The sequence below is a fragment of the Rissa tridactyla genome, chromosome 6, assembly GCF_028500815.1.
Source record: "Rissa tridactyla isolate bRisTri1 chromosome 6, bRisTri1.patW.cur.20221130, whole genome shotgun sequence".
Lineage (NCBI taxonomy): Eukaryota > Metazoa > Chordata > Aves > Charadriiformes > Laridae > Rissa > Rissa tridactyla.
The window spans coordinates 54,030,783-54,058,650 of record NC_071471.1 but is presented as its reverse complement, the minus strand read 5'-3'; the positions used below and the strand labels follow the sequence as shown (position 1 = coordinate 54,058,650).

The 27,868-nt window shown below is 41.8% G+C and overlaps 2 protein-coding genes across 2 annotated transcripts; both read left to right on the top strand.

The window, feature by feature from the left end:
* Positions 1-276: 276 nt before the first annotated feature.
* LOC128911607 (putative lysosomal acid lipase/cholesteryl ester hydrolase) lies at positions 277-14,190 on the top strand. Its single transcript, XM_054206778.1, has 9 exons — positions 277-555; positions 2,317-2,437; positions 5,919-6,117; positions 6,518-6,627; positions 7,260-7,396; positions 8,869-9,015; positions 10,214-10,285; positions 11,360-11,431; positions 12,193-14,190. Exons 1-9 carry the CDS (start codon positions 451-453, stop codon positions 12,424-12,426), a joined length of 1,197 nt encoding a protein of 398 aa, XP_054062753.1. The 5' UTR covers positions 277-450; the 3' UTR covers positions 12,427-14,190.
* Positions 14,191-14,326: 136 nt separating this feature from the next.
* Positions 14,327-21,459, top strand: CH25H (cholesterol 25-hydroxylase). The gene is made up of 2 exons (XM_054206779.1): positions 14,327-17,918; positions 19,961-21,459. The coding sequence occupies exon 2, from the start codon at positions 20,085-20,087 to the stop codon at positions 20,907-20,909; it is 825 nt and encodes a 274-aa protein (XP_054062754.1). The 5' UTR covers positions 14,327-17,918; positions 19,961-20,084; the 3' UTR covers positions 20,910-21,459.
* Positions 21,460-27,868: the final 6,409 nt, after the last annotated feature.

The window sequence follows — 27,868 nt, the reverse complement described above, 5'->3', positions numbered from 1 at the left end:
GGGCTGGGCGGCCGCCGCCCCAGCGCCGGAGTGGGCCGGGCGGCCCCCGCCGCCGCCGATAGGCCGCGCCGCATGGCCTGAGCCGCGCCGCCGGTCTTGCGCCCTCCTCCCGCCGCGGGCCGGTCCCCGGCGCGGCGGCAGCTCTGCGGAGAGGGCGGGCCGTCCCCTCCCGCCGCCGGGTGGGGCTCCGCCGGGCCGCCGTCAGCGGCGGGGGGAGGCGCGAAGGGGTGCGGGGACGCACCCGGGCGCCCCAGCCCGGCCGCCCTCCCTCAGAACGGCTCCGGGCCGCGGCTGCCGCCCCGCCGCTGACAGGAGGGTGGCCGCCCGCGTCCTCGCCCTGTCAGCTCGGCGGCCGCCCCCGCCCCCGTCACGCGGTACCGCGCCGGCGGCGGCACATAAGCCGGGTTCAGCTCCGCCGCGGCCTCCCGCCTCCTCCCCGCAGGGCCCAGGATGCGGGGCCTGGTGGTCGCCGCCTTCCTGCTGCTGGGCATCGCCGGTTCCGGAGCCTTCGCCGGCGGGAGGAGGAATGTGGACCCCGAAACCAACATGAACATCGTGAGTGGCGCGGCTGGGAGGGAGGGGAGAGGTGCCCGGGGCCGCCACCGGGTCCATAACGGGGCGAGGAGAGGAGCAGAGGGGTCCGGGCGGCCCCTCTCCGGCTTCGCGGGCCCGGCTCGGTGCCCGCCGCCCTCCGCAGCCGCCGGGGGAGCCCCGGGAGACTCCAGGCGCTGGGCAGCCGCCGGTGCAGCCTCTGCCCGCTCGCCGTCTGTCGCGTCTCCTCCTCCCGGGTCCTCCTTGGTCCCCTCTTGCTGGTGGCGGATATCTCTCGCGTATTTTCTGACCCAGACCTGTGTTTTTGTTAGTGAGGACGCTGTCTTCTTTAACTGCTAGAAAAGGGCGTGCTCACCAAGCGTCCTTGCGCTGCTGGCACAACGCTCCCGCGGTCTTGCCCACAGCTGCTTGTCTTCCCATTTGGGATTTACTGTCTTAACTCTGTTCTCCTTCTGCTGCAATAGGCGACTCCAGGAAAATACTTGCTATTAGTAACTGGTGTTAGTTGCTCTTTCCTCTGCCCCATGTAAACTGTGCCATTTTTTTCACACGTGCGAGAAGAAGATATTTCACTTTAGAGATGCTTAGGGTCTATAAGAGAAGAAATGCTTGAGTCATCAGTATCATCTAAATATCATTTTGAGGACTAAATGTAGTCATTTAGTCTGAGGCTAGTAGCATTTGAATGGAATTTAGTCTTAAAATCATTTTGGAATGTTAATGTCACTGTGGAAGATTAAAGATATATTTAAAAGAAATAGCATGTTTAATTAAATGCTCCTTCTCTTCCTTGTCCAGCAGCCTATGAGTAGAACTCCAATGATGTCCTGCATTTCTTACATTTTCTCAAGGCACGGTTGGTGTCATAAACCCAATGAAAGAGCAAGTTCTCTGTCCTGATGGAGTTGCATCAAATGAAAATAACATGAAGCTAGAGATAGGAGATAAACCTATTAATGGAGTGGGGTTTATTATTATTTTCTTGTTTGGCTTGTTAGCGAAGTTGCTTAAAAACTCTGCAGCAGACATAAGGTTTGAGGAGAAAGGTGAGTAAGAAATGGCATATGAAACTAGGAGCTGAGGTGACAATGTCAGCAGCTCGCACATGTAAAGAGTGTGACTTCATTTTTTAAAGCTGCTGTGTTTGTGGTTCATTTCAGCACATTGCCTAAACATGATTGTGTCCTCTGTATAACAGAGAATTTGGCATAAACTTGTGATATAAAACTGAAGTTTTTAAAGAAGCCTCTCCCTTCAGGAGAGATGAACTCTTCCCTCCTTCTCTTCTGCCGTATGCTGCTGTGGTGCCAGTGGCTTTTTGCTGTCTTTGCTTGCGCACTTGTGTCCTCCCAGTACCGGAGGGTACTGCTGTACTTGAGAGCAGGCGGTAGTTTCAGTTTTTGTCTCCCAAACTCGTATCTTGGTGTTTTGCCCTGTTATCATCATTTTTTCAACACTTCAGTCTCCTCTCTCACTGTAAGCAGCATGTGAGTACCAAACATGACAGTGGGCAGGGACAGGCTAGGGAGCCTCCCAAGTTCCTAGGGTAAGGTTTGTGCTCTGGCTAGTTCCTGACTCTGTGCCGGGATAAGTCTTACAAAGAAAGCCTGTCTGCGTTGAACAGGCGTCTGGCATGGCGAGTTCCTACCGCATCCTTTAATTTCACATCGAAGTCTTTGGAAGGAACCCGTAGTACTTTGCACATGTTAATGAACTGAGGAGGCTGGCAGTCTGACTCCAAGGCGATTCCTTTTCTTTCTTCAGAGTCAAATTATTACCTTCAGGGGATACCCTAGTGAGGAGTACGAAGTGACGACAGAAGATGGGTATATCCTTTCCGTTAACAGAATTCCTTATGGAAGAAAAGGCCGTGGGAGGAGCAAAGGTAAGATTTATGTCTGCTTGGAAAAATAGGAAGTCATGAAGAAGCTCTCTCTTTGATTTATAAAACTTTTCTTCCTGTAATAATCCAGAAAAGGATTAAAATATATGACCTGTGCAGTTAGAATGTTTTATTGGTGAATGTTATGGCCAAAACAGATTAGGCACATGTAGAGTGACTTGAGTAAAAGAAGGGAGAAGGAGTTAGAAAGCTCTATTTTCCTGCCATTGCCCTGTTGTGACATTAATACCAGCCCTTCATTGTTGTTTGATTTCATAAGGGGCTGAGAGGCCTGGATTTTCTAAGAAATGGAAAATAAGGGTTTTAAGTAATAAGGCCTTTTGAAAAGAGATTGATTGTAATATTGTTGGGTTATTTCAAACCCCATTTTTAAAAATGTTTCTATTACAATTAAGTTTGTTAAAAATGCATGACCATTTTCAGAAGTAGGGGCAGTTCACATCCCTTTCTTGATGAGATAAAACTAAACTACAAGAGTTCCCACTAGAGTGTTTACAAAATAATTACTGCCTGATTTCTGCATAAAAGAAGAATTTGTTAATTTTAACCTCTCTGAAGCTCCCTTTGTGGTGAGGTACAAGCCAGACCAATAGTACATGCTACTGGGGTGTTGTATTTGATACAGCTGCTTAAATAGGTAAAACAATATAATAAGATAATACACTGCATATGGAATTAACAGTGTATTTGAGCAGTAGTGGCTGAATTTGGTATCAGTCTTGTCACCACCCCTTATAAAATATCCTGCAGACAGTCACATGCATACAACAGCAGCCTGTTTGCATAGAAACTGTATGTTTTCGAAGGACTGTCTCAGAACCCTTTGGACTGAAAAAACCTAGGGTGAGAGGTAAAAACATGGAGCTCGCAAAAGAAATCAGTGATTGTCCTATAGCCTTGGGTGTGAACAAGAACCTGTGGAAAAACCCTCTCCTCTGCCAAAGGCCAAGCAACAGTCTTCCTGGCCTTATCTGTCGGTTTTGTATGAGTTAGGATGTTTGCACTGTCCGCTGTGTCTTACAAGGTGGGTGTGTAAAGATCAGTGCATGGACGAGGCCGGTCAAACCTGGCAGGTGTCTTTGTACTTAAGAATTTCAGAGAAGCCCACAGGAAAAAGACAGGCTGCCCTTGTACCTGTTGATTTTTGTCCAATCCTTCATCGATGACATAAGCAAACAGAAGTTTCCTGACCTGTGGGAATTCTCCACATTCCCCTTGCCACACCCTCGACCCCAAGTTCATGTTTTGCAAAGTGCTGTAATTTTTAAAAAAAAAAAAGGATTACTGAGCACATTTGGGGAAGTATGATCTCCTAGAAGAATGGAGATTTCAAAGTTCATGTTGATCTTAAGTTTTTATAGACTTGGTATCTTTTCTCAGAAAGATACCAATGATGTGTCACTGCTGACTTAGCATATATATGCCATATTTCTTCTTTTGCAATACCTACATAATGTGAATAGGATCCCTTGGAATTATGTATCACATGATGTTTTGGAACAAAACCTACAGTTCTTCAGTTAAAAAAAAAAAAAAAAAGGGGGCGAAAATGTCCAGAGAACGTAAAAGCAAAACATTGATGATTTTTGGTTTTAGTATTAACTAAAAATCTAAAACAGCTGCATAGCGTGCGTAGGAAGGGTGTGGAAGTAAGTCTGTCTTCAGCTTCTTGGGGGTGCACGCAGTGAAGAGAACAAAATGTTCTATAGCAGAAATGGAAGTTTAACGACCAACCTTCCTTATTCCCCCTCTGGGGTTTTTAGGATCAGAGGTGATACAAAATTATTATTGTCCAAGTCAGTTTGTCATATGATTGTGCAATTCACGTGCAGATCTGGTGACTGCTTGGTAAAGTAAAAAAAGGAACTGGCAGAAATTGAAGGCTGATAGGAGAACAGAATTAAAGCTTTAAAGCAGTTAATCAGTTTTCCCCTTCCTGTCTTATGAAACATGCAAGTAGCAGCTTGAGGAGAGCCTGTTCTTCAAAAAAAACAGAAGTTAGTTGATCTGGTTAAGTAAAAGGGAAGAAGGTATCAAAGCTGAAAGTGAGCATTACTGAAAACAAATTTAATGTTAGGCTAGAAAATCCTGCACACTGTTCAGATGGCAATGAATTATTACTGCAGTGACGTAAGCAGCACTGTTGAACTGTCCTGTCTCCAGACACGGTTTGGCACTGCTGGAGATTTGCTCTGGTTGCAGGAACAGTATGCCACGACATGTGGGTTTGTTTGTTTGTTTTTTTTAACAAAATGTGAAAAGCAGGCACTGAAAACGTTCCTTGTCACAGGTGTAAAGGTTGCCAGGGGGAAAGGATATTGCTAATTTGGATTGTGGAACTCGCAGAAAACATCTATTGATGTGACTTGGAATGGAGCGTGTAGGTGACTGAAAGAGTTGTGATTTGGCTGTTTCTGCTGAAAGATCCAAGTCTAAATTATCAATGGAGGAAGTATTGCATGAGTTTAGTATCATAGTAGAATGATGTGTTATTGGAGGAGGTAAATTCCTGAGTAATCTCTGGCATTGACCTAAAGTTAGCATGTTATCAGATTTCAGTTATTAAAGCAAGAAAAAAACCTCAAACACCTGTGCTACTGCAAGATCTAGAGTCAGGTCTTTGGATTTTCTGAAGGTCATGTTCCTCCTAAAGGATTATATGTTGATTTACTTTCTTTGTGTAGAAGCAGGAACCTTCCATTTTTTAAATCTGCATTCCACATAAAGGTGTCATTTGCCCTTTCAGAATGGGGAAGTCAGGAGAGAGGCTTCCTACATTCCACCTGGGTCTTGACTGTGGTTCTTTTAACTATGTAAGTCAAGAGGAGAAAGTCCTTCGAAACATAGATTCCCTTGTTGGTTGCCCATACTGCTCTTCAGGTTCTGCCACCGCTTTGGTAGTGGAAGGGAGTTGCATAGAGATATCAGTACCAGCTGCAGAGATTTCCACAGTTCAGCGCCCTCGTTTGGGATTGTCTTAACTGGAAAAGAAAGATCTCAGTAGCACATAAATGGGAATGCCTTCCTCAGGTTTAGGAGCAGGGCGAGAGTCATAAGTAGTTTAGCTGTCTCTGTGTTTGGGCCACTTTGCTGAGTACTTGTGAGCTTGAAACAGTTGTGAGGGCTACCTGTATTTTTCTTGTAGCTTCTGATTTTTCTCATGTTTGCTTATTGCACATTTGCTGTCTGTTTTGAACTTCAAGGAGTCTTTTGCTCTAGTTAGGAAACTAACAAGTTGCTACTTTAAAATTCTTAATGCTAAAAAGTAGGTTTTTGTGAAAACGTGATTTCGTGGCTCTGAATAGTATACAAATTGCTATCTTAATAGATTAAGTCAAGTATATTAAATATTTCAAGTGCAAATCTAAAGCAGACTTTCAGTAACTCGAATTATTCTTAGGCATTCAATTCCAAATGAACAGGAAGATAAATGCTTTATGATGGTAAATGCTTTATTTTTCAGGTCCAAGGCCTGCCGTGTTTCTGCAGCACGGTTTGCTGGCAGATGCCAGCAACTGGATCACAAACTTGGATTACAACAGCCTCGGCTTTATGCTGGCAGACGCTGGCTACGACGTATGGCTGGGAAACAGCAGAGGGAACACCTGGTCCAGGAAACATACACACTTCACAGTGAAGCAAGAAGAATTCTGGGTTTTCAGGTATCTTTGTCTTCTAGAGAAACTATAGAAACTGCACACGCTGTTTGCAGACAGGCTTCTCTTCCTCTCTTTGCCCATCATCTTAGTTCAGTCACATTGTGAATGTACAAGATTATTTTTTTTTTCTGGTTACATGTGCTGTCACATATGTAGGGACAGTAAAGGAGAGTTTTATGGCCAATATAATGTACTGAGACAGCCTTCATACGTGGTCAGTAGAACATTAATTGCTTTCAGCGGTGCTTGGTGTGAAGACTCAGTCATCAGAGCGTTCTGCTTCATCCAAAGGAAGCTTTTCTTTATGTCCAGACAACTGATCTGCAGTGCAAAAAAGCTCAGTGCAGCTGTTTCACACTGATAACTTTGCTTACACAACTGACTTTTTATCTCTGCATTGTAGCTTTGATGAAATGGCCAAGTATGACATTCCAGCCTCAGTGGACTTTATTTTGAAGAAGACTGGCCAGGAACAAGTATTTTACATTGGCCATTCACAGGGCACCACCATGGGTATGTAAAGAATATATTTGTTAGAATATACATATATATATATATAAAAGAATATATCGTGTTTGAAATGATACCAAGTTCCACATATGTGGTTTAATGGTGAAAAAATAGAGTTTTTGAAATCTGGTGCTTCTGGTTTTTAGCGGCTTCCTGGAATATTCATCAACATTAAAACCAAAATACTTAACCTTTCTGTGTTTACTTAAGTAAAGTGGGAAGCTGTTGAAATGATAAATTGTAGTTGCAGGTAGCCACTAGTGCAGTTTCTATTGGAATAAATTAATGGACTGTGCATAATAAAATTAGAATTATCAGACATGTAGATTAAAGACTCCCATTTCCAGAATATTTTGCTGTATGTAAGGCCTGCCTCAGGTGTTTTTAGACCTGTGGCTGGAAAGAGCTGGAAGAGTGTTGGTTAGTTAGCAAAAGCTTCTTTTTCAGAAAAAAAAAAAAAACAAATCCTTCTGATTTGCCTCATTTAATTTGTGTTCCATAGTAGCTAGATTAATTTAAAATATCTAAACTGATCCTAGAGACAACAGTCAAAGTATTAATCTAAAACCACTTGTGCATACTCAACATATACTTGTGTCAGTGGGATTTGTTAATTATTCTTATATTATTTACAGCTTTCGTTGCTTTTTCGACTTTGCCACAGCTGGCTAAGAAAATCAAAATGTTCTTTGCCTTGGCACCAGTAGCTACAGTCAAGTTTGCCACTAGCCCTCTTGTAAAATTGGGAGTGTTTCCTGACCTGCTACTCAAGGTTTGTATTTGAGTGTAAATGTTTTAAGCCAAATGAGGTGTTCCCCTTTCTAGTTTAAAATAGCATAGCAAAGGATGTTAATAGCTGTGATTAGATTAACATGTTTGACAAGAATGCTGGGCCAGTTTTTCCAGAATAATGCTACAGAAGTAAGCAGTGGCTTTTCTGGCTTTACTGCTATTTAATGAGACAATTTGCATCAGTTTAAAGTAATATTTTACAATTACAACTTAATAGATGGAATAAAATTATGTTTTTCCATTTACATGTTTCTAGAACTTACGCTACAGAAATAACATGATTAATTCAATAGTTGGTCTGTTTTAGAAGACTCCTATGATAGCTTTATATAGAATACTTTTGAATTATCATGAACTTTAACAGATTTGTTTCACAATTAATCTTTTAGTGTTAGAAGAGGATCCTCCAGAGGAGGGTGATTAAGAGCAGCAGCTTTATTTAGATGCTGTGAATCATCCTCTGGAGGAGTTTACCTTTCACCACTAACATCAGAGGGAACGTAGGCAGACGGGCAGGCTGCACTAAGTGCCTGAAGTCAGACATTGTGAATACCCTGCTATGTGTCATTTTTAACCATCACTTTTCTTTCCACCATCCATGGAGATTCCCACACAGAGCTGTTTGTTCTGTGGGATAAACCCTTCTCTACCTTACCTTGTACAGATTTAATACGTGTCTCTTTGCATTATTAGTTCCCTGCTCCAAAGGCAGTTAACCTAAAAGTGATGCTAACAATTGTGATCTCCCATTCTTTGTGTAATGAACTTTGTCTAATGAGAATAGTAGCTGATCAGTGCCCTGTGCAGATGTTCATGTTGTGCTGAGGAACTTGATTCTCATGGTGACTTGCAAAAAAACTGGAGAGCAGAAGTACATGACAGTGACAAACCCACAGGTCAGGCATATCTCTGAAGAGCTGTGTCACTTTTAAGGAAGTTCTCAGTGGGCCATTTTCAAACCCTTGGACATTCTAAAAATACCCATCAAGAGGAAGTGGCCATCACAGCTCATGCAACTTGTTTTTCTTACATGGTGTGAAGAGAGGAAGTTATAGGTACAAGGCCATTTCACATTAGCAAATGCAGCTTAAAATACTTAAGCCTTAAACAATTCTGATGACAGGAAGCTGTGTAGTAGTCCTTTTAAAATACTGTATTTAAAACTGATTAGAATTTGAGGTTAGGCTTGGGATTCTTTAATGATGGTCCCGGTTCCCATGTGACTTTTGTGGGACTAATGGACTGCATCATTTGTAGCAAAAGCACTAACCGTGACTTTCCCATTGGACTGTACGCAAGGTTGATAAGGAGATAAATCATTTTTGTACGACACACCCATCCCATCACCAGTGCAAATGGAAACAATCACCTCAAGAATGTTGCAGTATAAAAACTAAAACCAGGTCATTCTATGCAACTACATATTTGTGCTATGTGTTTGTTATTTTGTAGGATGTGTTTGGAAAGAAACAATTCCTCCCTCAGAATTATTTGCTGAAGTGGCTGGCTACCCACGTTTGCACCCACAGAATACTTGACGACCTTTGCGGCAACATATTCTTTCTTCTGTGTGGTTTTAATGAGAGAAACTTGAATATGGTATGTTTTGGTGACTCTTAATAGCTGAGTTATTTTGAACTCTCACCACAGTATTGACTGTTTGTGGCTGTACTGATTGTCCTTTACATGTAATTAGAAAAAAAAATAATGCTGCCTTCATCATACTGAGTATACCATTTCTGTGGTATAGATGTAGTTGCCCAGCTTGGATGGATAGAATTAACCGTTTAAAATGTTATTGGAAAGCTAAAATGCATTATTTTAGATCTGTTGGGGGAGTGTGTAAGAGGAGTGAATTAATATGATGGTGCAAGTATTTAATTCCTTTTGCAATGAAGCGAAGAATAAAGATACAACCATTTTCAAGAGACCTGTTGAAATTTTCTGGTCTCTTGGTGGACGTGTGCAATTATTTTCTCCGGGACCAGTTTCTGACCTTGCTGATGGTTTCATCTGTGGTTCTAATTCCAAAGGACTTGTTTGTAGGACTTGTTTTTTTATCTAAAAGCTAGTTAACAGCAACTGGCATGAGACCACCTTTTTTTCATAATGCTTCTTAAAGTGTTTCTAACTCTCTGAAATCAGTAGAAGCTGCTATCAGTTTACCCACAGGTGGATGAAGACTGAGGATTTTTTATTGGAGTGAGATAGAATTAGCATTTTTTTTTTCACCATTCTGTGTGCAAAAATGTTAACTTCCTGTATTTTATATGAAGGTGAAAGTACAGTTTTCTGTTTTCTTGCACAGCACATACAGTTTTCATGATTTTAATGGGGGATAATAATTTTTTTTTTTCTGCCAGGATTTAAGTTTCCCCTGGGTATTTTGTACTTCTAAACTCAAAGTGTATAAAGTTCTGAAACACTTTGGACTGACAGCCACTAGTTTAGGTGTAAAGTAATGCAACATTTCTCTGGAATTCCATCTAAATATTGGTTAATGTGCTCCCAATTCTTACAATACCAGCACTTTTAAAAAGATATTCTGAATATATAAAAAAATGTTTAAGGGATATCACTATCAGGTTTAAAGTTCATCTTTAAATTTCTGCAGTTAATTGTAAGTAATCCCAAAAACATTTCAGCCTTTCACTTCATCTGTATATATGGCTCCAGTTACCTTTTGTTTATAACAGTTTTAAGAGGAATGGAAAATTTTCTGTTAGTTGTTCAAGAAGCAGTAGTGGTTGCCCTGTTGCACTGTGAGGAGTAAACCATATTAATTATCTTGTTGCAGAGCCGAGTGGATGTGTATTCAACACACTGCCCTGCGGGGACATCTGTACAAAACATGATCCACTGGAGCCAGGTAGAGTTTACAGAATCTAAAATGTCCATGAGTCTAGCTTGTTTGGAGAATATTGATGTCTGTGATATTTAAATGGAATAAAATGCCAAAATATGTATGAAGCATAGCCCAAGTGAAATTCTGGAACTGCCAATTTTCAGAATGGCAACTGTTCACTGCAGCTGCTTTGATGATACTGACTTACGGTGGCTTACCCCTCTCCCCTATTTCTTTGAAGACAGGGTAGCGGTAAGTACTTCAGGCCAACAAACAATACAACAGAATACCTTAACTCAGAAATGCTGTAACAAGTATTTGCTCCCCTTTCAGCAAACCCTGTTTTGATTACAAGTTATATTTTTAGCCAGTGAAAAGCAGCAGGCTTTCTGTTCTGTTCTGTTTGGCTTCATTTTCTAGTTTATTAGTGAATTTTGAATTTCACCTCAGGGCACTATTTCGTGCCTGTAATGCTATTGTGCCTGAAGCTTGCTCAGCAGGCTGCCAAAGATGAGAAGACATTTGCCATGGAAGCAGTGGTCAGTGCTACTTGTGATCTTGTAACTGGTCATCTATTCAGAAGCAATGTGATCTGCGGTACATAGCTCTTCAAGCGGTGGCTTGGAAAGAAATTAATGAAGACTTTTTTTTTCCAGATCCCTGTTATATAGACTTCTGTTTCTGAAAAATAATAGGTGGTAAATCATAGAGAGTAGACTTTCTAGGAAAGCTCCATGCTGTATTCATATTCACGGACACTTAGACAGCAAGGTGAAGATTTCAGAAGTAAGCACAGAGCTGCCACATCCTGGCTTTCGATACACTGAACTGTTTTCCTTAATCTTCCCTACCATTGCTATGAAAGAGTGTGAAGTCTTAAGGGGCAAAGTCTAATGGTACTGAATGTTAATGTTTCCCACTCCTGTTACACTGGGCAAAGTAGTGACACTTGCCCATGTTAATTCTTGGCATTTCACTGTTTCTTGTGTCAGTTGCCTTTGCCGGTTCTCCAGATGACCTATACTTTTTTTTTTTTTACTCCTGCAATAGAAGTGTTGCAGTTCTTCTTTGTATGTGTGAATATTTGTGTATTTCTAGGCTGTGAAGACTGGGGAGCTCAAAGCTTATGACTGGGGAAGCAAGGCTGCAAATATGGCTCACTACAACCAGGTATACATCTTTTATGGATATGTTATAATTCTTGAGTGTCACAAAAAAAAGCCCTTGGGCACTTCTCTGGGTACCATGTTTATGCTGCATGCCAAAGAGCCACTAGTGTTGCCCAGTAACCAGACTGCCTTTTCAAAAAAAAAAAAAAAAGGCAGCACAGGACTATAGAGCTCTGAGATATCCTAAGTCGGGACAGAGCCCACTCTCGGACACGAAGTTGTGATGGCACACTGTTTCTCGAGGGTGGTCCTGCCTGCCTACATCATGAGATCACACTGCACTTCTCACAATAAGGCACAGACTGTTGATTCATGTGTATTGCTTATCTTCTGACTGTTTAATCTTCACGGGTGTTTGTTTCTAAATTGCTGTGTGCAATACTAAAAATATTTTGCTTCTTGTCACTTGTGACTGGGAAAGATTGCAGTATCATACTTTCAGAGTAGCAATCACTTCTGCTATTTGATTAGGGTTTAGAAATAACTTGAATGGGATGCATTCTTTGAGACTTCTGCTACCCTGCTGTCTTGTAAACTCCTCAAACCACATCTTTACCGCTTTGCGTGCTATAGTATTGCATGACTTTTGGAGTTACATTTTCTGTTGAGTCAGGACTCCACCTCTAGCTGCCCAAGAGAGGAAGAGAAAATGAGAATCGGACACATTCTTCTTGCCTTTGCTAGTGTGTTACACTGCAGTGTAGTATCACACTGAAGACTTGTTCTTTCTAATGCTTTTGTTTTCCCTTTCCCTCTCCTCAGTCTACTCCGCCTTTCTACAAAATAAAAGAGATGACTGTACCAACCGCGGTGTGGACTGGTGGACAGGACTGGCTGGCAGACCCAAAGGATATTGCTATGCTGCTCACTCAGATCACAAACTTGGTTTACCACAAAAACATTCCAGAATGGGAACATTTGGATTTCATCTGGGGCCTTGATGCGCCTTACCGCATGTATAATGAAATAATTAACATGATTAGGAAGTATGTCTAAACTGGCTTAGTATTTCAGAGTATTAGTTCACCAGTATTAGTCTCCATCTTTTTTGGAGTATGTGCTTTTCTGGCAACAATGTTACCTTGCTTATTTATGATGCATTTTTAAAATGCCAGCAATGACTACTGAAGTGGATTCATATTTGGTTTGTTTTTCTTAGTATTATTTCTCTCTTCTGCAGAAATCCTCATTGTATCCTGCTGATTTTGCACACAGTAGCATGATACTCAAAAAACCAGCAGTGTGACTTTGCACAAACGGAGTATGTCATGTGCATATAAATTTAGTGACATGTCTGAAAGACAAGTTAGTCCATTCAGCACCTCAGGTGCTTGACAATTAAAACCGTAAGTATTTCACTGTGCATAAAACACTGCCATTTCTCAGTACGTTGCCATTTCTGAATACCTTTCAGAAGTACTCCTTGTACTGCAGTGACCCATTTGGTGCTGGTACTTTAAAAAGCACTTAGTGGCTTTTTGCTGCGTTCTTATTTTAGCTGTCACATACAAGCCAGCTACACCAGATGACTTTCTTTTTCAATATTGCCCAGAAGAACTATCACGAAGCCAGAGAAGATCACCACTGGCAGTTGAGAACTTCTGTTTTGGGACTGATTCATTGCTTCATTTCTATTGATTTAATGGTGTCCCTGAAGCCTTTCATGTTTCACATACCAGCTATGGATAAGGGTTGTTATTTGTCCTTGCACGTTCCTGGAACAAGAGAAACAGTTAAAAGAAATACCACTTTCAGTTAGCTTTGTCAATAGGTTATGGCTTTCAAGGAGAATGGTGTAACAGACTCGTGTTTTTGCTATTTTTTTTTTTTTTTTTGCACTGACCACTAGAAAACAAGCTGCCCCATTATACTACTGGTGAGGGAAGAGCCAAAGCATTACTTCTATAGCTCAAGTCACTTAATCTGTGTGGGCTTTCCCCCTTAATCATCTGCTGCTTTGAAGATCTGTTTGTTTAGCTGCTTATATGGTGCTTGCCACTATTGTGTTCGGGATCCATACAGCACCTTGGTGAAGCCTGCCAGTATTAACAGCAGTTCCCATTTGTCTCAGTTTCCACTTCAAAATGGGGCTAAGCCCCCATTTAATGGAGGAGAGGATTCACATCTGCTTCAGGGGTCTGACTTTGGAGCTGTAATTGCCTGTGGTATAGGTGCCTTGCTCTTTCCATTGACTATGCCGAGGACGTTGGCTCCTCTGAATTGCACAGAAGTTCCATGCCAGCTGTAGATGTATGAACCATCTCCAGAGTCAGCTGCCTCTGTCCAAGTGATGAATTCTGTGCCATGGTTGCATTCAACACAGATTTCTGTCAGTAATCCCAGTAGGATAAAAAGCCTTTTCTACATGGCATAGAAAATAGTGCATTTTAAACTGAGGTGAACGTTTTTGTGTTTAAAAAAAAAATCAAATGCAAAACGATGCATAAGCCATAAATTGGAGTTTGTTTGTTTGGCGTTTTTTTTATTCCTAATTCAGACTCAGGGAATCCTCAGGCTTTGTTTAAGGAAAAAGTGGTTCATGATATTTCAGTTATGATTCCTAGCAGGACCTCTAAGTTTGCTTTATATTTGTAGCAGCCATATTTGCTTCACCTTGCTATGCTGAAAGGAAGTTTCTGTAGGAATCTGAAGTCGCTAGTTTAGCAGTTGTCAGGGTATGTGATACAGCAAGAGCCATGTGCATCATGTCTGTTAAGCTTGAGATATTTCAATAAACATGAGACCTGCTTGGAGTTTGGAGCAATGTGTTGTGTTTCACTTCTTGTTTTATGAATGCATGTGAATCTTTGGGACAGAATCCAGAAAGCCAAGGCTGTTTTTCACAATTATTCATCTGCAGAACAAGCACAATAAAAAAGTAAAACAGCCAAATAAGCTTCTATTTTACTTTTGTCCTGAAAGAGGCTTTTCCTAAGCCTAAAAGGTCATTCCTGTTGTCTTGGGGGACTTTTCTGAGACTCTTAAGTAAGGTACCAATTGTAAATAACTGCTCGCGAGACTGAGTCATTTTCTAAGCCTTCAGGTGAGGCTCCTTTCAAACCACTGCCAGGGTGGAAAGCTTCTTGTATCACGTTGTTAAACCTTGGATAATTGGATTGCTTAACAGACTGCCTGGTAATCTCATAAATAGCGTTTAATCACGTAGTAAGGCAGGGAACTAATAATTGCTGTGGTACATTTAAACGTGATTCTGACCTTTGGCATCTTCAATAATAAATATGCTCAGGCTGTACCTTTCTGTACATTCTGAATACAGTAGATGTGCAGGGTGTAATAAATCCTATGTGTTGCCAGCTTTGTCAGCTGATGAACACCCAGCATGCCTGGAAATAAAGCCAGAACAGTAGAAGCTTTAAACAAAAGCCATTATGGAGCTTCTCTGCTTCACTGGAGCAGGGATGGCTATGGGAATTGTGAGCTGCTGTTCCCTCTCTGGCTTGCTAAAGTTATAAGCACTGTGTGACACAAACTTGGAGAGGTGGCGGTGGAAAGAAATGTGCAAAATAAGACACCCTGAACACAGAGGAGAAGATCAGTAAGCTTGGTCTAATAAGAACGCGCAGTGATGAATGGTGTATTTTTCAAAGCAGATCTTACATAGTGCCTGTTCTATAGACATCTTGGTGTTATAGGTGTATATATATACGATGTTGAAAGTTGGCTGAATGTCAGCTTTGGGTAATACAAAAATGTACTAGCACAACAGAGGGCATCAGACACCTTCTGCTGCCGTAGTCTCAGCTTTTAGTGACATGACCAAACTATGCTAGAAAGCCAGAAGAAAGTAGTCCCTGTTCAGCTGTTGGATTGCCAGACTCACAGACCTGTGTGCATCTGAAGTGAATGCACAAGCCAGGGCTTTGACTTAGAAATGTACAGCACAATTGGGTATACGAGGGCTTATGCAGATGTAAGGGCACGTGTTTTTTTCCACATGTTGTGCTTGGACCTAGAAAATTGTTTTTTTATAGTCATCTGCAAGTGTATTCACACTGTTCGTGTCATGCAGAAGGCGTCAGGGAGGTAGAGTGCGTGTACGTTAGTGGCACGTACTGAATGATGCACTAGCTCAATGCTGAGCATTTTTACACTATTTAGTGATTCTGTAGCTAGCGATAAACACTGCCAAAGGTTTACACATCAACTCAAACAACATAGAAGCACCTCAGCAGAGGAAGTGGTGGTAAAACAGAGCTCCTACGCCCTTGGGACCCGTAAGAGAAACAGTTTTGGCAGGTTGGGAACAAAATAAGCCAGTTTTCTATCAATTACTCTTTATGGTGAATGTGCCGTACAAAAAAAGTAAACATTAATACCAGGAAAAGTCACAAATTACTCTAATCTAGAAGATACAAGAGAGAAACCTTGATGGAGGAACAGGTTTTCTGATATATGATAAAACATGGATCTTTGTGGAAGATTTTCCTATAATGAAAGCATTTATAATGTCTTCGCCCTCTCAATGCTGCAGCATTGCCTGTCGTGAGAGTGCTAATAATGGCATCTCTTCTCTCGTTGCCTATTTTCGAATAACTTTATATGAATAAAACCCTTCTGACATTGCTACCCTGCAGTCAGATTTCATTGAAATCATCAATGAAATAAAAAATTAAGAATGCTGGACGGACAGTAGCCACACCTGTAACACACCTGTAATGATTGCCTAAGTCTTATTTTCTGAGGATACTGAGCTGAAAAGTATCTGTATTGTATTCTGACTCCTCCAGAAATTATGAATATGTGTACTTGTAGAGGATGCAAATCAGTTTCTCACTACAGAATTATGAATTGTGAATGAAAGAATTTTAGGATCTTTTACTGATGGTTACTATTTTGAAAACTGAACCTGGTAAGGTAAAGCTTGAGAATTAGCAATTTACTTCACTGGCAGCTTTCCATCCATAGGCATTGTTAGGAATTCATTAAAAACCCTTCAATTAAGCTTTCTTTCTGTGTTGGCTGGAGAGGTTTTTCAGTGAAGCTTGGTTGGGCAGGTGGAGCGTCGGTATGAAAATACTTTGATGAAGAAATATGTTAGTTCTGTTAAGAAAAGTATTTTGTGTTTAGGCTAAGGTTTTTCATCAAAACGGAAGAGGAATGTGTTCTTCATCTTCATGTACCCAGCATACCCATGGGTGCAAGGGTTCAGGCTGCTTACCTGGGACGTGAGGAGCAGAGGCTCATGTCCCTCCTTTGGATTCAGATCCTGGATCTCAGCATGCCTAAACCTAAGGAGACGCTAGGTTGAAAAGACGTAAATACGCAAACCTCCCGCTTTCCCCCCAGCCTGTAGGTGTAACAGGTCCTGCTGCAAAGCTGTGTGTATTTTGTTACCCCTGAAAATTTTAACAACGGCTAAGGAATAATTCCCGAGAACTGTCAGGTTGACAGGGAGCAGCCTCTCTGGGGCCGTGCCGCGGGCGCGGTGCCTGCGCTGGGGGGCGCTGTTGCCCGCGGAGCGGGGCTGTCGCCCGGCGCGGGGGGGCGTAAAGAGCCGCAGCCGCGCAGAGCTGCTGTGGGCACCGCTGGCCACGGTGTCCCCTTGCACCCGGGCTCTTGGAGAGAGGTGAGTTAGGATGCGAGCACCTCAGATGTACTGTGCTTTTCCCCAGCACGGTAACAATTTCTTTTAAAACGGGAGAAGGGGCTGTCTCTGCTTCCTTTGCTCTGGTTACTGTCCTGCTTCCCTGCTGCCGCCCTCAACGAGTTACAGACCCTCTTCCCCGGCACCTTTTTTCTGGTAGAAGGCTCAGCATGCACTGGGACGTTGCCTTATCTCTGGTCCAACAGTAATCCTACCATACAGCGGGGGAGAAGAGGAGGAGGTAAAAAGAACTTTTGCCTCTGCTGCTGTGACATTAGTTTTAAGTGTGTTGATCCTGGTTTTCCCTCCTGCTACTTTTTCCTCATTTTCCTACTCGCTTTGTGTTTTGCTGTTTACCTTATAGCTTGTACCTAACTGCGCAGCCGGGGGTAGGTGCTTGCGTCTTGTGCTCATGTGGAATCTATTTAAGACCCTTTGCAGGGCCTCATTCCAAACTATGTGCCCTTCAACCTAAACTCTGTAGCAGGAGTCTTGATTTTTTTTGAGAACCATTTAGAGTCTTGTAACACATGGGAAAGTTTGGCAGCATCGCCAGTTGAGCGAAAAAGGCTGGGGTTGTATTGCTGAATTAAGCACAGAAAGGATTTGCGTGTACTTTGTCTTTTCTTCACGTTGTACCTTGCGCTGACAAAGAAACTGGAGTGTGGAAAGACGTGATAAGTGCTTTGCGGTGGCAGAGCCAAACAGCTCGGACTCAGTTTCTGGAGAATAAGGGTTTGTCCTCTCTGATGCATGAAGATTGGTTTTGCAGAGCCTGCCTCGGTAGCCAGCCAGGGTAGCCCAGCCCGCAGAGCCCAGCAGATGGGGTGCCAGCCCTGCAGTGTGCCCAGCCCAGCTCCGGGCTGCAACAGGAGGCTCCCAGGTAAGTGGTGCTTACCTTGTGCCTTGCTTTGGCTTTATGTTGCGGGATATACTAGTAATAAGACTGCAAAATTCCATTATTTTTCCTTAAGGGATTTAAGCATATTTCTCTATGATCTAATCTGCAGGCAAAATGCCCATTCTTTAAATTTTAGCTTATAGGCAGCAGTGGTTCTAAAGCTTCTTGAGACTTCACGTGGTTATTAGGAATTAGTTGGAGGAGTGTCTTTAGGGCAGCTGAGTAATTTCTGTCAATCTCCCTTCAGGCAGATTTGGAATACATTCTAGAATAAATTCGGTCCCTGCATAATTCTATATAAAATAGAGATTCACATATCCCACCTGGGAGGCTTAATTTCTGACTGTAACTACATAAATCAACAGAAAGCATCTCTCACAAGAATATTTTCTGACCCAGACGGTGATTGAGTTACAAATGCATTTTTCATGTCCTTATTGTGAAATAGAGGTCAGGATAAAATACAATCAGAAGATTGAAATGCAGCTCTTGGCTATAGATCCTCATTCATTAAATTAGCATCTCTCACTGGGTTTTAGTTTCTCTACGTTTGACATTCTGAATTAACTGAGTTCAACAGAACAGTCTCACAACAGCAGAAAAACTGAATCTATTTCTAAAATGTATACACAACAGGTAGAGTCTTTGAAGGCTGTATCATACCTGTGTCCAACAAATAACTTCAGATTGCCTGAATGACAGCACAGATAATGTTACTGTTTCAGTGAACTCCTTGAAGTCTAAGAAGAGCAAAATCTGCACTTCCTTAAGAGCAGAATCTCTTGAAGAGAAGATAGTTGAGATTGAAAGCAAACGTATTAGAAGTCCATGCATAGTTCAGAAAAGATCACTGCTAATTAATCATTCTTAGTTATTGAGAAGCAAGGAAATTCTGTCTTCCATTTCCCCCCATCATATTTCTTTTCTGAATAGCAAAGAACTAAAATCGTCTGAACAAGCTAATAAAGTCATCCAGGAAGTTGAGCTCATTTCCAATATTAGAATAAGTGCTGTACCTACAAAAGAGGTGAGTTCATAGGAAGCTGATGGCAAGCTCTGTTTCCCTAAATGTTCAAAGCTTTGTTTGTCTCTTTCTAAAAGCACAAAAGAAGTGATGTCTTAGGGGTTAAATCAAAACCTCCATCATTTACCCCTAAAATACAGTTAGCAAAATAGAAATGTTGGGAGTCAAGCCTGCTAGCTTCTGTCTGCTGTGTGCTTGCCTATGGTCAAAGGAGATCCTTTAAAGGACCTAGGTCTAACCAGCAGATCTTTAATTACGTAAGTCAGTTCGATACTTGAATAAAGAATGATTTCCACGTCATACTGCTCAACGAGCTGTTGAGATGTGGAGTGAATACTGTAATAATGTCACTAAGTATCTGTTTGGAAGCATAATGAGATTTTGCCTTGTATTCATCCCAGCAACTGGGGGATACTTTGTTCTTCAAAAGTTGTTGGTCAATTTTGCATCTAGTCAAGTCAGGTGGATCTTGCCATGTCAAGAAGATACAGGAGCATAAAGGAGAACGTGACCTCAAAAGTAGATGGAGATAAGTCACAGCCACCACATTCAGACTGGAAGTACAGTGTAGGTCTCCTTAAGGTTTTGATTTAGCCTGTTGTATACCCAAGGCACCATTAAGAAAAAGTGTGTTAGCACACATCCATTGCCCACCAAACATCCACAGGTCAGAACTGGAGTTTAGGTACATATACATCTTTGGTAGCAGTCACATAAAAAAAATCAATGGTAGGTTGTATTTCCTTACCTATAAAGGCAAGAGGTTAACAAATGATGACACAATTTAAAATTAGAAAGAGACAGCAGTTCTTCAAGTGTGCGCAAGTTTTTCAAGTGGAGTGGAAAATGTTCCTACCCTCTTTCTCTGAATTCCAGTGTTAGAGTTTGCATTTCTGCTTATTTTTCCTATTGTGCAAGTCTCTTGTAGAGCACCAGTGATTACCCTGGCCAGCTAATTCTGTTCTGAGATTTAATGCATTATACCGCTTCTGTATAACAGGAAAGGCAACTTCCTCTTTAAAGCTACGTATTACTAAGTAAGGATTTCTGATGGGCGGAGCTTTCCCTCGAGCAGGCTAGATAAAGGCTTGCAGGATTTACAGACCTCTCAGACTGCAATCAGCATGAACTGCAGCCTGCCAGACAGCGTGCTGCTCAGCTACGCGATGGATGGACTGCGGGACAGGTTGTGCCTCCAGTCTCTTTGGGACTTTATCACAGCAAAGGAGCCATTGATCAAGTCACCCTTTTTTCCAGTGCTGTTTTCTTTTACAGCATACATGGCTTTCTGTCTTCCATATATTGCACTGGACTTTTTAAGCACTAGACTACCAAACCTGAGAAAATACAAAATCCAGCCGCAGAACTATCCGACTCTTGGAATGATGGTGCCTTGCATTATTCAAAGTGCGTATCACCATGTTGTTTTTATTTTCCCGGTGACATTTCTCCACTGGTACTGGAGACCAATGAATCTACCAGTGATAGCTCCAGAGCTGCCTAAAGTCCTGCTGGAAGTAGTAGTTTGCCTGCTTCTGTTTGATTTCGAGTACTTCCTGTGGCATTTGCTTCATCACAAGGTGCCTTGGCTCTACAAGACCTTCCACAAGGTGCATCACAAGCATGTGTCAACATTTGCTCTTACTACACAGTATTCCGGTGTGTGGGAATTGCTCTCACTGGGATTTTTTGCTGCTATCAACCCAGTGCTCCTCGGATGCCATCCTTTGACAGAAATGATTTTCTTCCTTGTAAACATTTGGTTGTCAGTGGAGGACCATTCAGGATACGACCTTCCATGGTCAACTCACAGACTTGTGCCTTTTGGTTTGTATGGAGGAGCACCACATCATGATCTCCATCATCTGAAATTCAAATCAAACTATGCTCCTTACTTCACCCACTGGGACAAACTCTTCGGGACATTCACAGAGTCACATTCTAACTAAGGATATTTACCTGTGGATGAACTCTTATTTTTTTATAGACTATACTGGGACATTATTTTTTCAAATACATTCAGAAGATTGTATATTTGAAGCTGCCTATGAAAGCAATAGCTATTTATAACAAAGCCTCTTAATATATGTGTATTTGTATGTATTGTTGAAACTGCCTATGTAAAATGACTGCAAATGGGAGGGTAAATACCTGTTGCTTAAATTTGTTTGAGTCAAAGGTGTAAGGGAAGCATTAAGAGACATTATCTCTTCTTTCCTTCTTTCCAGCTTTCATAAAGCATGTATTGTATTACTGTATGATGTTTTATACATACGCCAGAACAATTATCTTACTGTTGTAGGATGATTTATGATGTAAACAGAAAAGGTACACATCATGGATTTTGTGGAGTTTAATCTGACAGAGCATACTATTGCACAGTGATGTTAAATATTGCTGCCAAACAAAGCTAGTTGGCTAACTGTGCAATAATCTTGATATTTATATTTTAAAGCTTGATGTACTATCTGTTTTTAATAGAAAATAAATATGGTCATTCTTTTAAAATTATATTCTGTTTCATTTTATTCACTTTTCTGTTCATATTAGGAACAGGTAGGATTCCTTTTGCATAGGTGTCATTTGAGTTTCAGAGTTTCAGACTTTTCTTATTAAAATATTGTTATGTTATTTCAAAAGTGAACTATTTACTTTTTCTCCAGAATAACTATTTTAAAGTAGTTTTCCATTTTGTAGAAACCGAATATTGAAGAACGCAGTTTGAAAAGCCACAGTGAAATTTTATTATTAGCTTTGTGAGAAGCTTCAATAATTTTCACTAAATTTATGACGTGAGAGCAGAACATTAAGCAGCCTCTTAATAAAAGGGAGCATTTGTCCTTCACAACCACATCAATTAGTTGTTACTTGCGTGCAAAAAACCTGGCAAGGAATGTAAACAGTGTTTCTACAAAAGAGATGATTCTTTCAAGCAGATTTCAGAGGAATAGAATCATACCTTTGAGGATCCTAAACCATAGAAGAAGCCAGCTCCATGTTGCTGGAAGAACAGTTATATGTAAAACATTGCCATGAAGTCTCACAGAAGCCACATTGAAAAAAATAAGCATGAAGGAGGTCTTCCATGTCTCATTCAGCAGAGATCCGTATGGACTTCTCGTGTCCACTACATAACATTTTAATGCTTACAGTCTTCTAGCCTGCATTAGTAATGAACTTCTCAAGATAGTGATGGGAACAGAGAAAGTGCAAATAACGTAGAGAGTGTGTGTAATGAACGCTTGTGCATCATCATGCAAAAATGTCTTTGTCATTATGTTATGTCTAGAGGGTTGTGTGACCTTACAGAGGCTGTTTGTCCAGGAGAAGAGAGAGCCCTTAGTATTTCCAACAATATGAACTTATAACGGGAACAGCACTTTTGGACACTGCATCTTTTCGATAACAGGGAATAATTTTCGTAAACATCTTCCTGAACAGTACGAAATGCTGCAATCTTAATACTTGCTCTCTGGATACCACAGAAGGGCAACCCTTCTTTTCAGTGGTAAGAACATGACACATCCTGAGAGCAAAAACTGAGGCTTAAAAGAATACAAAACTGGAATTTTTGCCATGCATCTATTTGGATGAAAACACAATTCCCGATCTTTCTGATGATTATAATCTTAAGTATTTTGGGGTGTGCTGCAAAGAGAAGGAAGTATTCTTTTTTTTTCTGGCAAATGCAGAAGGCAAAATACAGGCTCTGATTTCTTTGAGCTGCTTAGCCATTTTGAGGTATCACAAAGTTTCCCTCTCAGTTCTAGAAATCCCACTTAATTCAGCTTGGCAAATACTGAGCATCTGATGGGGATGCTCTGTGATTTCAATGAGTTATACCTTAAACTTTAACTGTATGTTGTAACTATACACTGTAGCAGTCTGTTTCAAGTACTACTGGCTCTCTAAGTAAGCAAGGTTAAGGCTAACTGGTACTTGGACATGTTGCTATAGGAAGCCTACGAGCAAATCCCACAAGAAAGGTTGTAGCTGAACCCACAGGGGCTATTCTGCTTTTTTGTGTGAAGCTTAAGAGTTGATGTAACAAATACTTTACTACTGAAGAAAGTGTCATAGAACGGTTTGGGTTGGAAGGGACCTTTAACGGTCATCTAGTCCAACCCCCCTGCAATGAGCAGGGACATCTCCCACTAGATCAGGTTGCTCAGAGCCCCATCCAACCTGACCTTGAATTTTTCCAGGGACGGGGCATCTACCACCTCTCTGGGCAACCTGTGCCAGAGTCCTAGTCAGCTGCAGGCAAAACTATGCTTGCTCTTGTCGAGTCAAGTGAGATTGATAGTCTCATTTGGCATTGACGGTGTGGCGTAACAGGGGTGAGGATGATCCAAGTGCTGACGTAAGGAGGCGATGTACTGCATGATGATCCTGCCTGCTCCTCTCCTTCACATCCTCGGCGTTTGCATGACTTCAGACGCACACCAAAAATGCATTTCCTCCAATATGGAACTTCCCCCAGGTTATATTTGTACTGAACCTCTTGCCAATCAGACCTGTAATCTCAGTTTAAAGGCTCATTATTGCATGAACATGGAATGCTATAAATAAATAAATAAATAAACTAGTTGTCAAATGAAAATTTGACTACTGCATGTCCAGAATGGCTTATTAAATTCCATGCTAGAAATATCTGTATTTCATTATCATGACATAGCCCTAGCATCCCTTGTCCCTGTTTCTCCAATGCTTTGAAGGTAATTTAGGATCTAAACCATGAAACCACTGGTGTATTTTGTGTACTTTGAAGCACATTCTGTAACAGTGTCCTATAATGTAACTTTAGGTGTATGTATGAGAAAAACTCACAAGAAGACGACCCAGACAAACGTGTAACTTCAGGTCTTTGCAATTAGATGAAAAGCAAAATATAGACAAAAAAAAAAAATAGACAAAAACATATACTGAAGATAAAGCAAATAAGAGTTGGTTTTGTTCCTGTTTTCATTGAAAGTTCAGCGTATACTGTACCATTGAGTGTGAAAGCACAGTGAGTTCTGTGCATTGATGGTGCTGAGATTTTAAAACAGGATTTTACAGATGTTACTTAATATATTTGCATTTCCTCATGCTTTTTACCACAAGTCTTTACCAGACAAAGAGGACAGCAAGACACTCTATTATAAGGGTCTATGTCAGAAAACCAAAACCAACTTTCTCTGTTCTGTTCCTAAGTTCTCCTGGCTTCCTTCCTCATTATGTTGTGACATGATGTGCTACACAGACTTCCCATCTAATCTGCCAAAAACTAATCTGTTGTCATTTGTGAGTAGAGCATGTTTGAGATGAGTTTGCACAGACCCCTGAAGCTCTTAAATGAGATTTTTGATGCTGCTATTGTCCACTTCGTATTTTTAAAAATTCTAATTTAACAAAGGTCAAAGAAGTAAGATTTTCTGCATTTCTCTTTGTAACTGTATCTTAGTCCTTAGACACATGGTTAAATATTGAACTCTGTCTGATCTTACAAATTGCAGGAGTTTCCCAATTCTTGCTGGCAATTTACCACTATACTTCTCTTGAAATGTGGGCTAGATTTTTCAAATGATACCCAGTTTGGCAATTTTGAGTACGTAACAGTATACAGCACTGCAAAGGGACGTTTTTTTGCTAGTGGGTGTGTTTTCAGTGCTGCTGGAAAGTGTGCTCCTCAGGTGCTTCAGAGAGAGCAAATGAAGTTTAGAGACACGCTGCGTCAATATTCACTTCTGGAAGGCTTTGTCCTTATTCGTGTTGATCAAATGCAAGTACTTTACAGGGGAAAACCAACACCATCTACAGCTATGATTTTTTATGATTTGAAAAATAACCTATGTCATTAATGGATTTAGTGATTCAGTTAATATCATGTGTTACCTGGATTAAATGAAAAACTAGTATCTCTTTGGACTATCAGACTATGCTATCTCTAAATTAGTTTTGAAGCAATTCGTAATGACAGAACACTTAATTGTCATCCATTGCCACTTAATTGTCATCCATTGCCCCTCAGTGTTATTGGAAGGAGTGAATAACTCTTTGATGTGGCTTCAGCTTAGTGGACTCAGCAGTTACTTCTGCAGTTTTACTTATTCTTGCTTTCATGTACAAGTATTAAGCTTCCACTATTACCTGCCTACACCCTTTTGAACCAGTTACAGTTCTGTATCTGAAAAAAATCTGTCATCTTGGACTCTCTCAATATACAAAACTAGTGTGGATTTATTCCCAGATTACCTTGGTTGAAAGATTAATCAGTACGAATTTACTATCCCATTTACATGTAACCTGCGTCTAAGACCCTGGCTTTGTGTGCTGGCCTTGGCTGATGTGTATATTTAGGCTGGTCCTGCATTGCTCAGTCCAATCCAACCTGAAAGGTCTTTGTATAGCACAGTCTGCAGTTGTGTTTGCAGTATGTTTTTCTCATAAAAACAACTGCCAGACAATTGTTTTCCAAAACTTCAATGTGTTTCTAATTTATGGAAATCTGAAGCTGCTTAGGACACAGAAAAAAACCCCACACTCCCCAAAACCAACCAACACAAGCATTCCAGACTTTAAAGGGAACAGAATTAATGCAGAGGGCCCTTTAGCTGTGGAAAACAATGCTGAGTTTTTTTAATTCTTTCTTTACAGTAGTTCTTCTTTTTAAAAAGAAGATTTGTGAAGTTTACTAATCACCTTGTCCCCCAAACTGCAAAGGTTGCCATGATCAAGGCTGTAGGTGTGGACAGAGGGAGGAGCGAAAAGAGAAAGGTGAAGGAACCTCCTGTGTCTGCAGGCACTTCCATCCCTGTCCCACGGCGCAGCACACACCACTCATCAGGTACGGATGGAGCGCTGCTCTGATATATCCTCCCCACTGTGGGGAGATGATTTCAGCCCTCGGGTTCTTACTGCTGGATTGGTACAGACTCTGCACCGGCACACGGCTTTTCCTTTCTGTTATCCAGTTCTGGAAATTCCCACGGCAGCAAAACACAGCAACCTGCAAGAGGGAACTCCGCCTTTGGTCAGCATAAATGCAAACATACTTTCATGTCATCAGGCATAAGATTAATTTTAAAAAAAATAATCTGCAGGCACATGGACTGGAGTGTCTCTTCCGTGCTCAGTTTTGTAATAACGGGTGTTACGTGTGGGAAACCAAAAAGCTAATAAACCAAGCTGGATGGTTAGTAGGCCAGGCAGGCAGAAACATGACTGCTCTGGTTTCAGTCTATTGAGAGAAACTTCAGTACTACAGAGAAGTGATTTGGAGGGATGCGTTACCTATACTTCCAGGGAGAGTTTAGGTGGCAGGTACCTTCATTTGTCCTCAGAACTAAGCAGCAAACGATTCAGGGGATTAAGTAGCACAAAATCTAGGTTAATCTATAGAAAATCTGTTTTTAAGGTGACCAAGATTTACTCTCTTTATCAAAAGGATATGAAAAAGCACTGCTAGAAATCATGTGGATGTAAGGTTGTTTACACACCTCTTCAAACACTCACAGAAGCTGTGGAAGGTTACACCCCTAAGAAACAACACACTTGGGTATTTACAAAGCCCTTTTAAGTGTTTTATTTACAAAACTTCTGGAGCTAGTCTAAATAGCTGACACAACAGAATTTGTCAAGCTATCCAGAAAAATGAACGTAGGAAATAATTATATATATGTATGTATGTATACACACACACACATATATACCTAAGCTAAGGGCTGGAATAATTTAATACTGTGTGAGCCCTCTGACTCTTGCAGCTTACAAAACCTGTAAGCTGGTCAAGTGAGTTTACGGCAGGAGCAAATGCCTATCAGCTGCCTTATCTCTCTCTCTCTCTCTCTTTTTTTTTTTTTTTTTTAAATCCTAGCGATCTTCTCCCCTGTATTCTCTTTTCCTGATAACCCCAAAATACTTCCCTTGAGCAGCTGCTGATGGCCTCCTCCCCTCCTCCTCCTCCCTTAAAAGAGCTGGTGGAGTACTGCCAGCTGCTTTGCCAGGCTCGGGCAACCTGATGAGCGCTCCCTCGTGCCTCCATCTGTTGAGAACCCATCCTGCTGCAAACGGAGGCTTATCCCTCACAACCTGTCCTGGAAAACTCCATCTGAGAAGGCAAGCGTTTTAACTCTCCTGCTCGGCTCCATGCAGGGTGGCTTGCACATCAGGTGCTTTCTCTCCAGGGCTTTGCCCCTGTGGGGGAGTCTCTCGTTACCTCCCCACCTGCCTCTTGTTACCCTCCCACCTGCCTCTCTGGAGCCCACTCCTGCCCAGCTCATCCCAGCCCAAAGGAGGGGCAGAGAGGGCTTTCCTCTCCTGAATCCTGCTTCAGGGAGATGTTGGTCTGGCTCGCTATGCTTGCTGAAGGGACCTTAACTCACGCTGGGCTTCTCTGCTGTGTGGTAAGTGTGTTTGTGGGTGGTGGGGAAGCTTAAATGTTCCAGTGTGTGGTTTCTTCTATGGTTGCACAGCAAGTGCTGGGTCCTGAGGGGAGGCTGGCGGGTGTGTGAGGGGCCTGGGCTCGCCCTGTGAGGGGCCTGGGCTCGCCCTGTGAGGGGCCTGGGCTCGCCCTGTGAGGGGCCTGGGCTCGCCCTGTGAGGGGCCTGGGCTCGCCCTGTGAGGGGCCGGGCCACCACAGAGCTGCAGGATGTGGCCTTTGAGGACCTCACAGGTTCTCCAGCGTGACCATGCCCAAACCGAAGCTGGAGCCTTAAGAAAGTGAGTAGTAACGGCTTAGTAGCTGTTACTAACGTGGTGAGGTTAATTTCCTCACACTAACGTGGTGAGGAAAGCAAAGGGATATTTAATTACTCGCTCTGTGGGGTTGATTATTTCCAGCTAGTGCCTTTCCTCTGTTTCCACAGCCATGGCTCATCCTGGACGCTGCAGGGTCTGGTGCTTGTGCCTCGCCTGTGGGGAATTG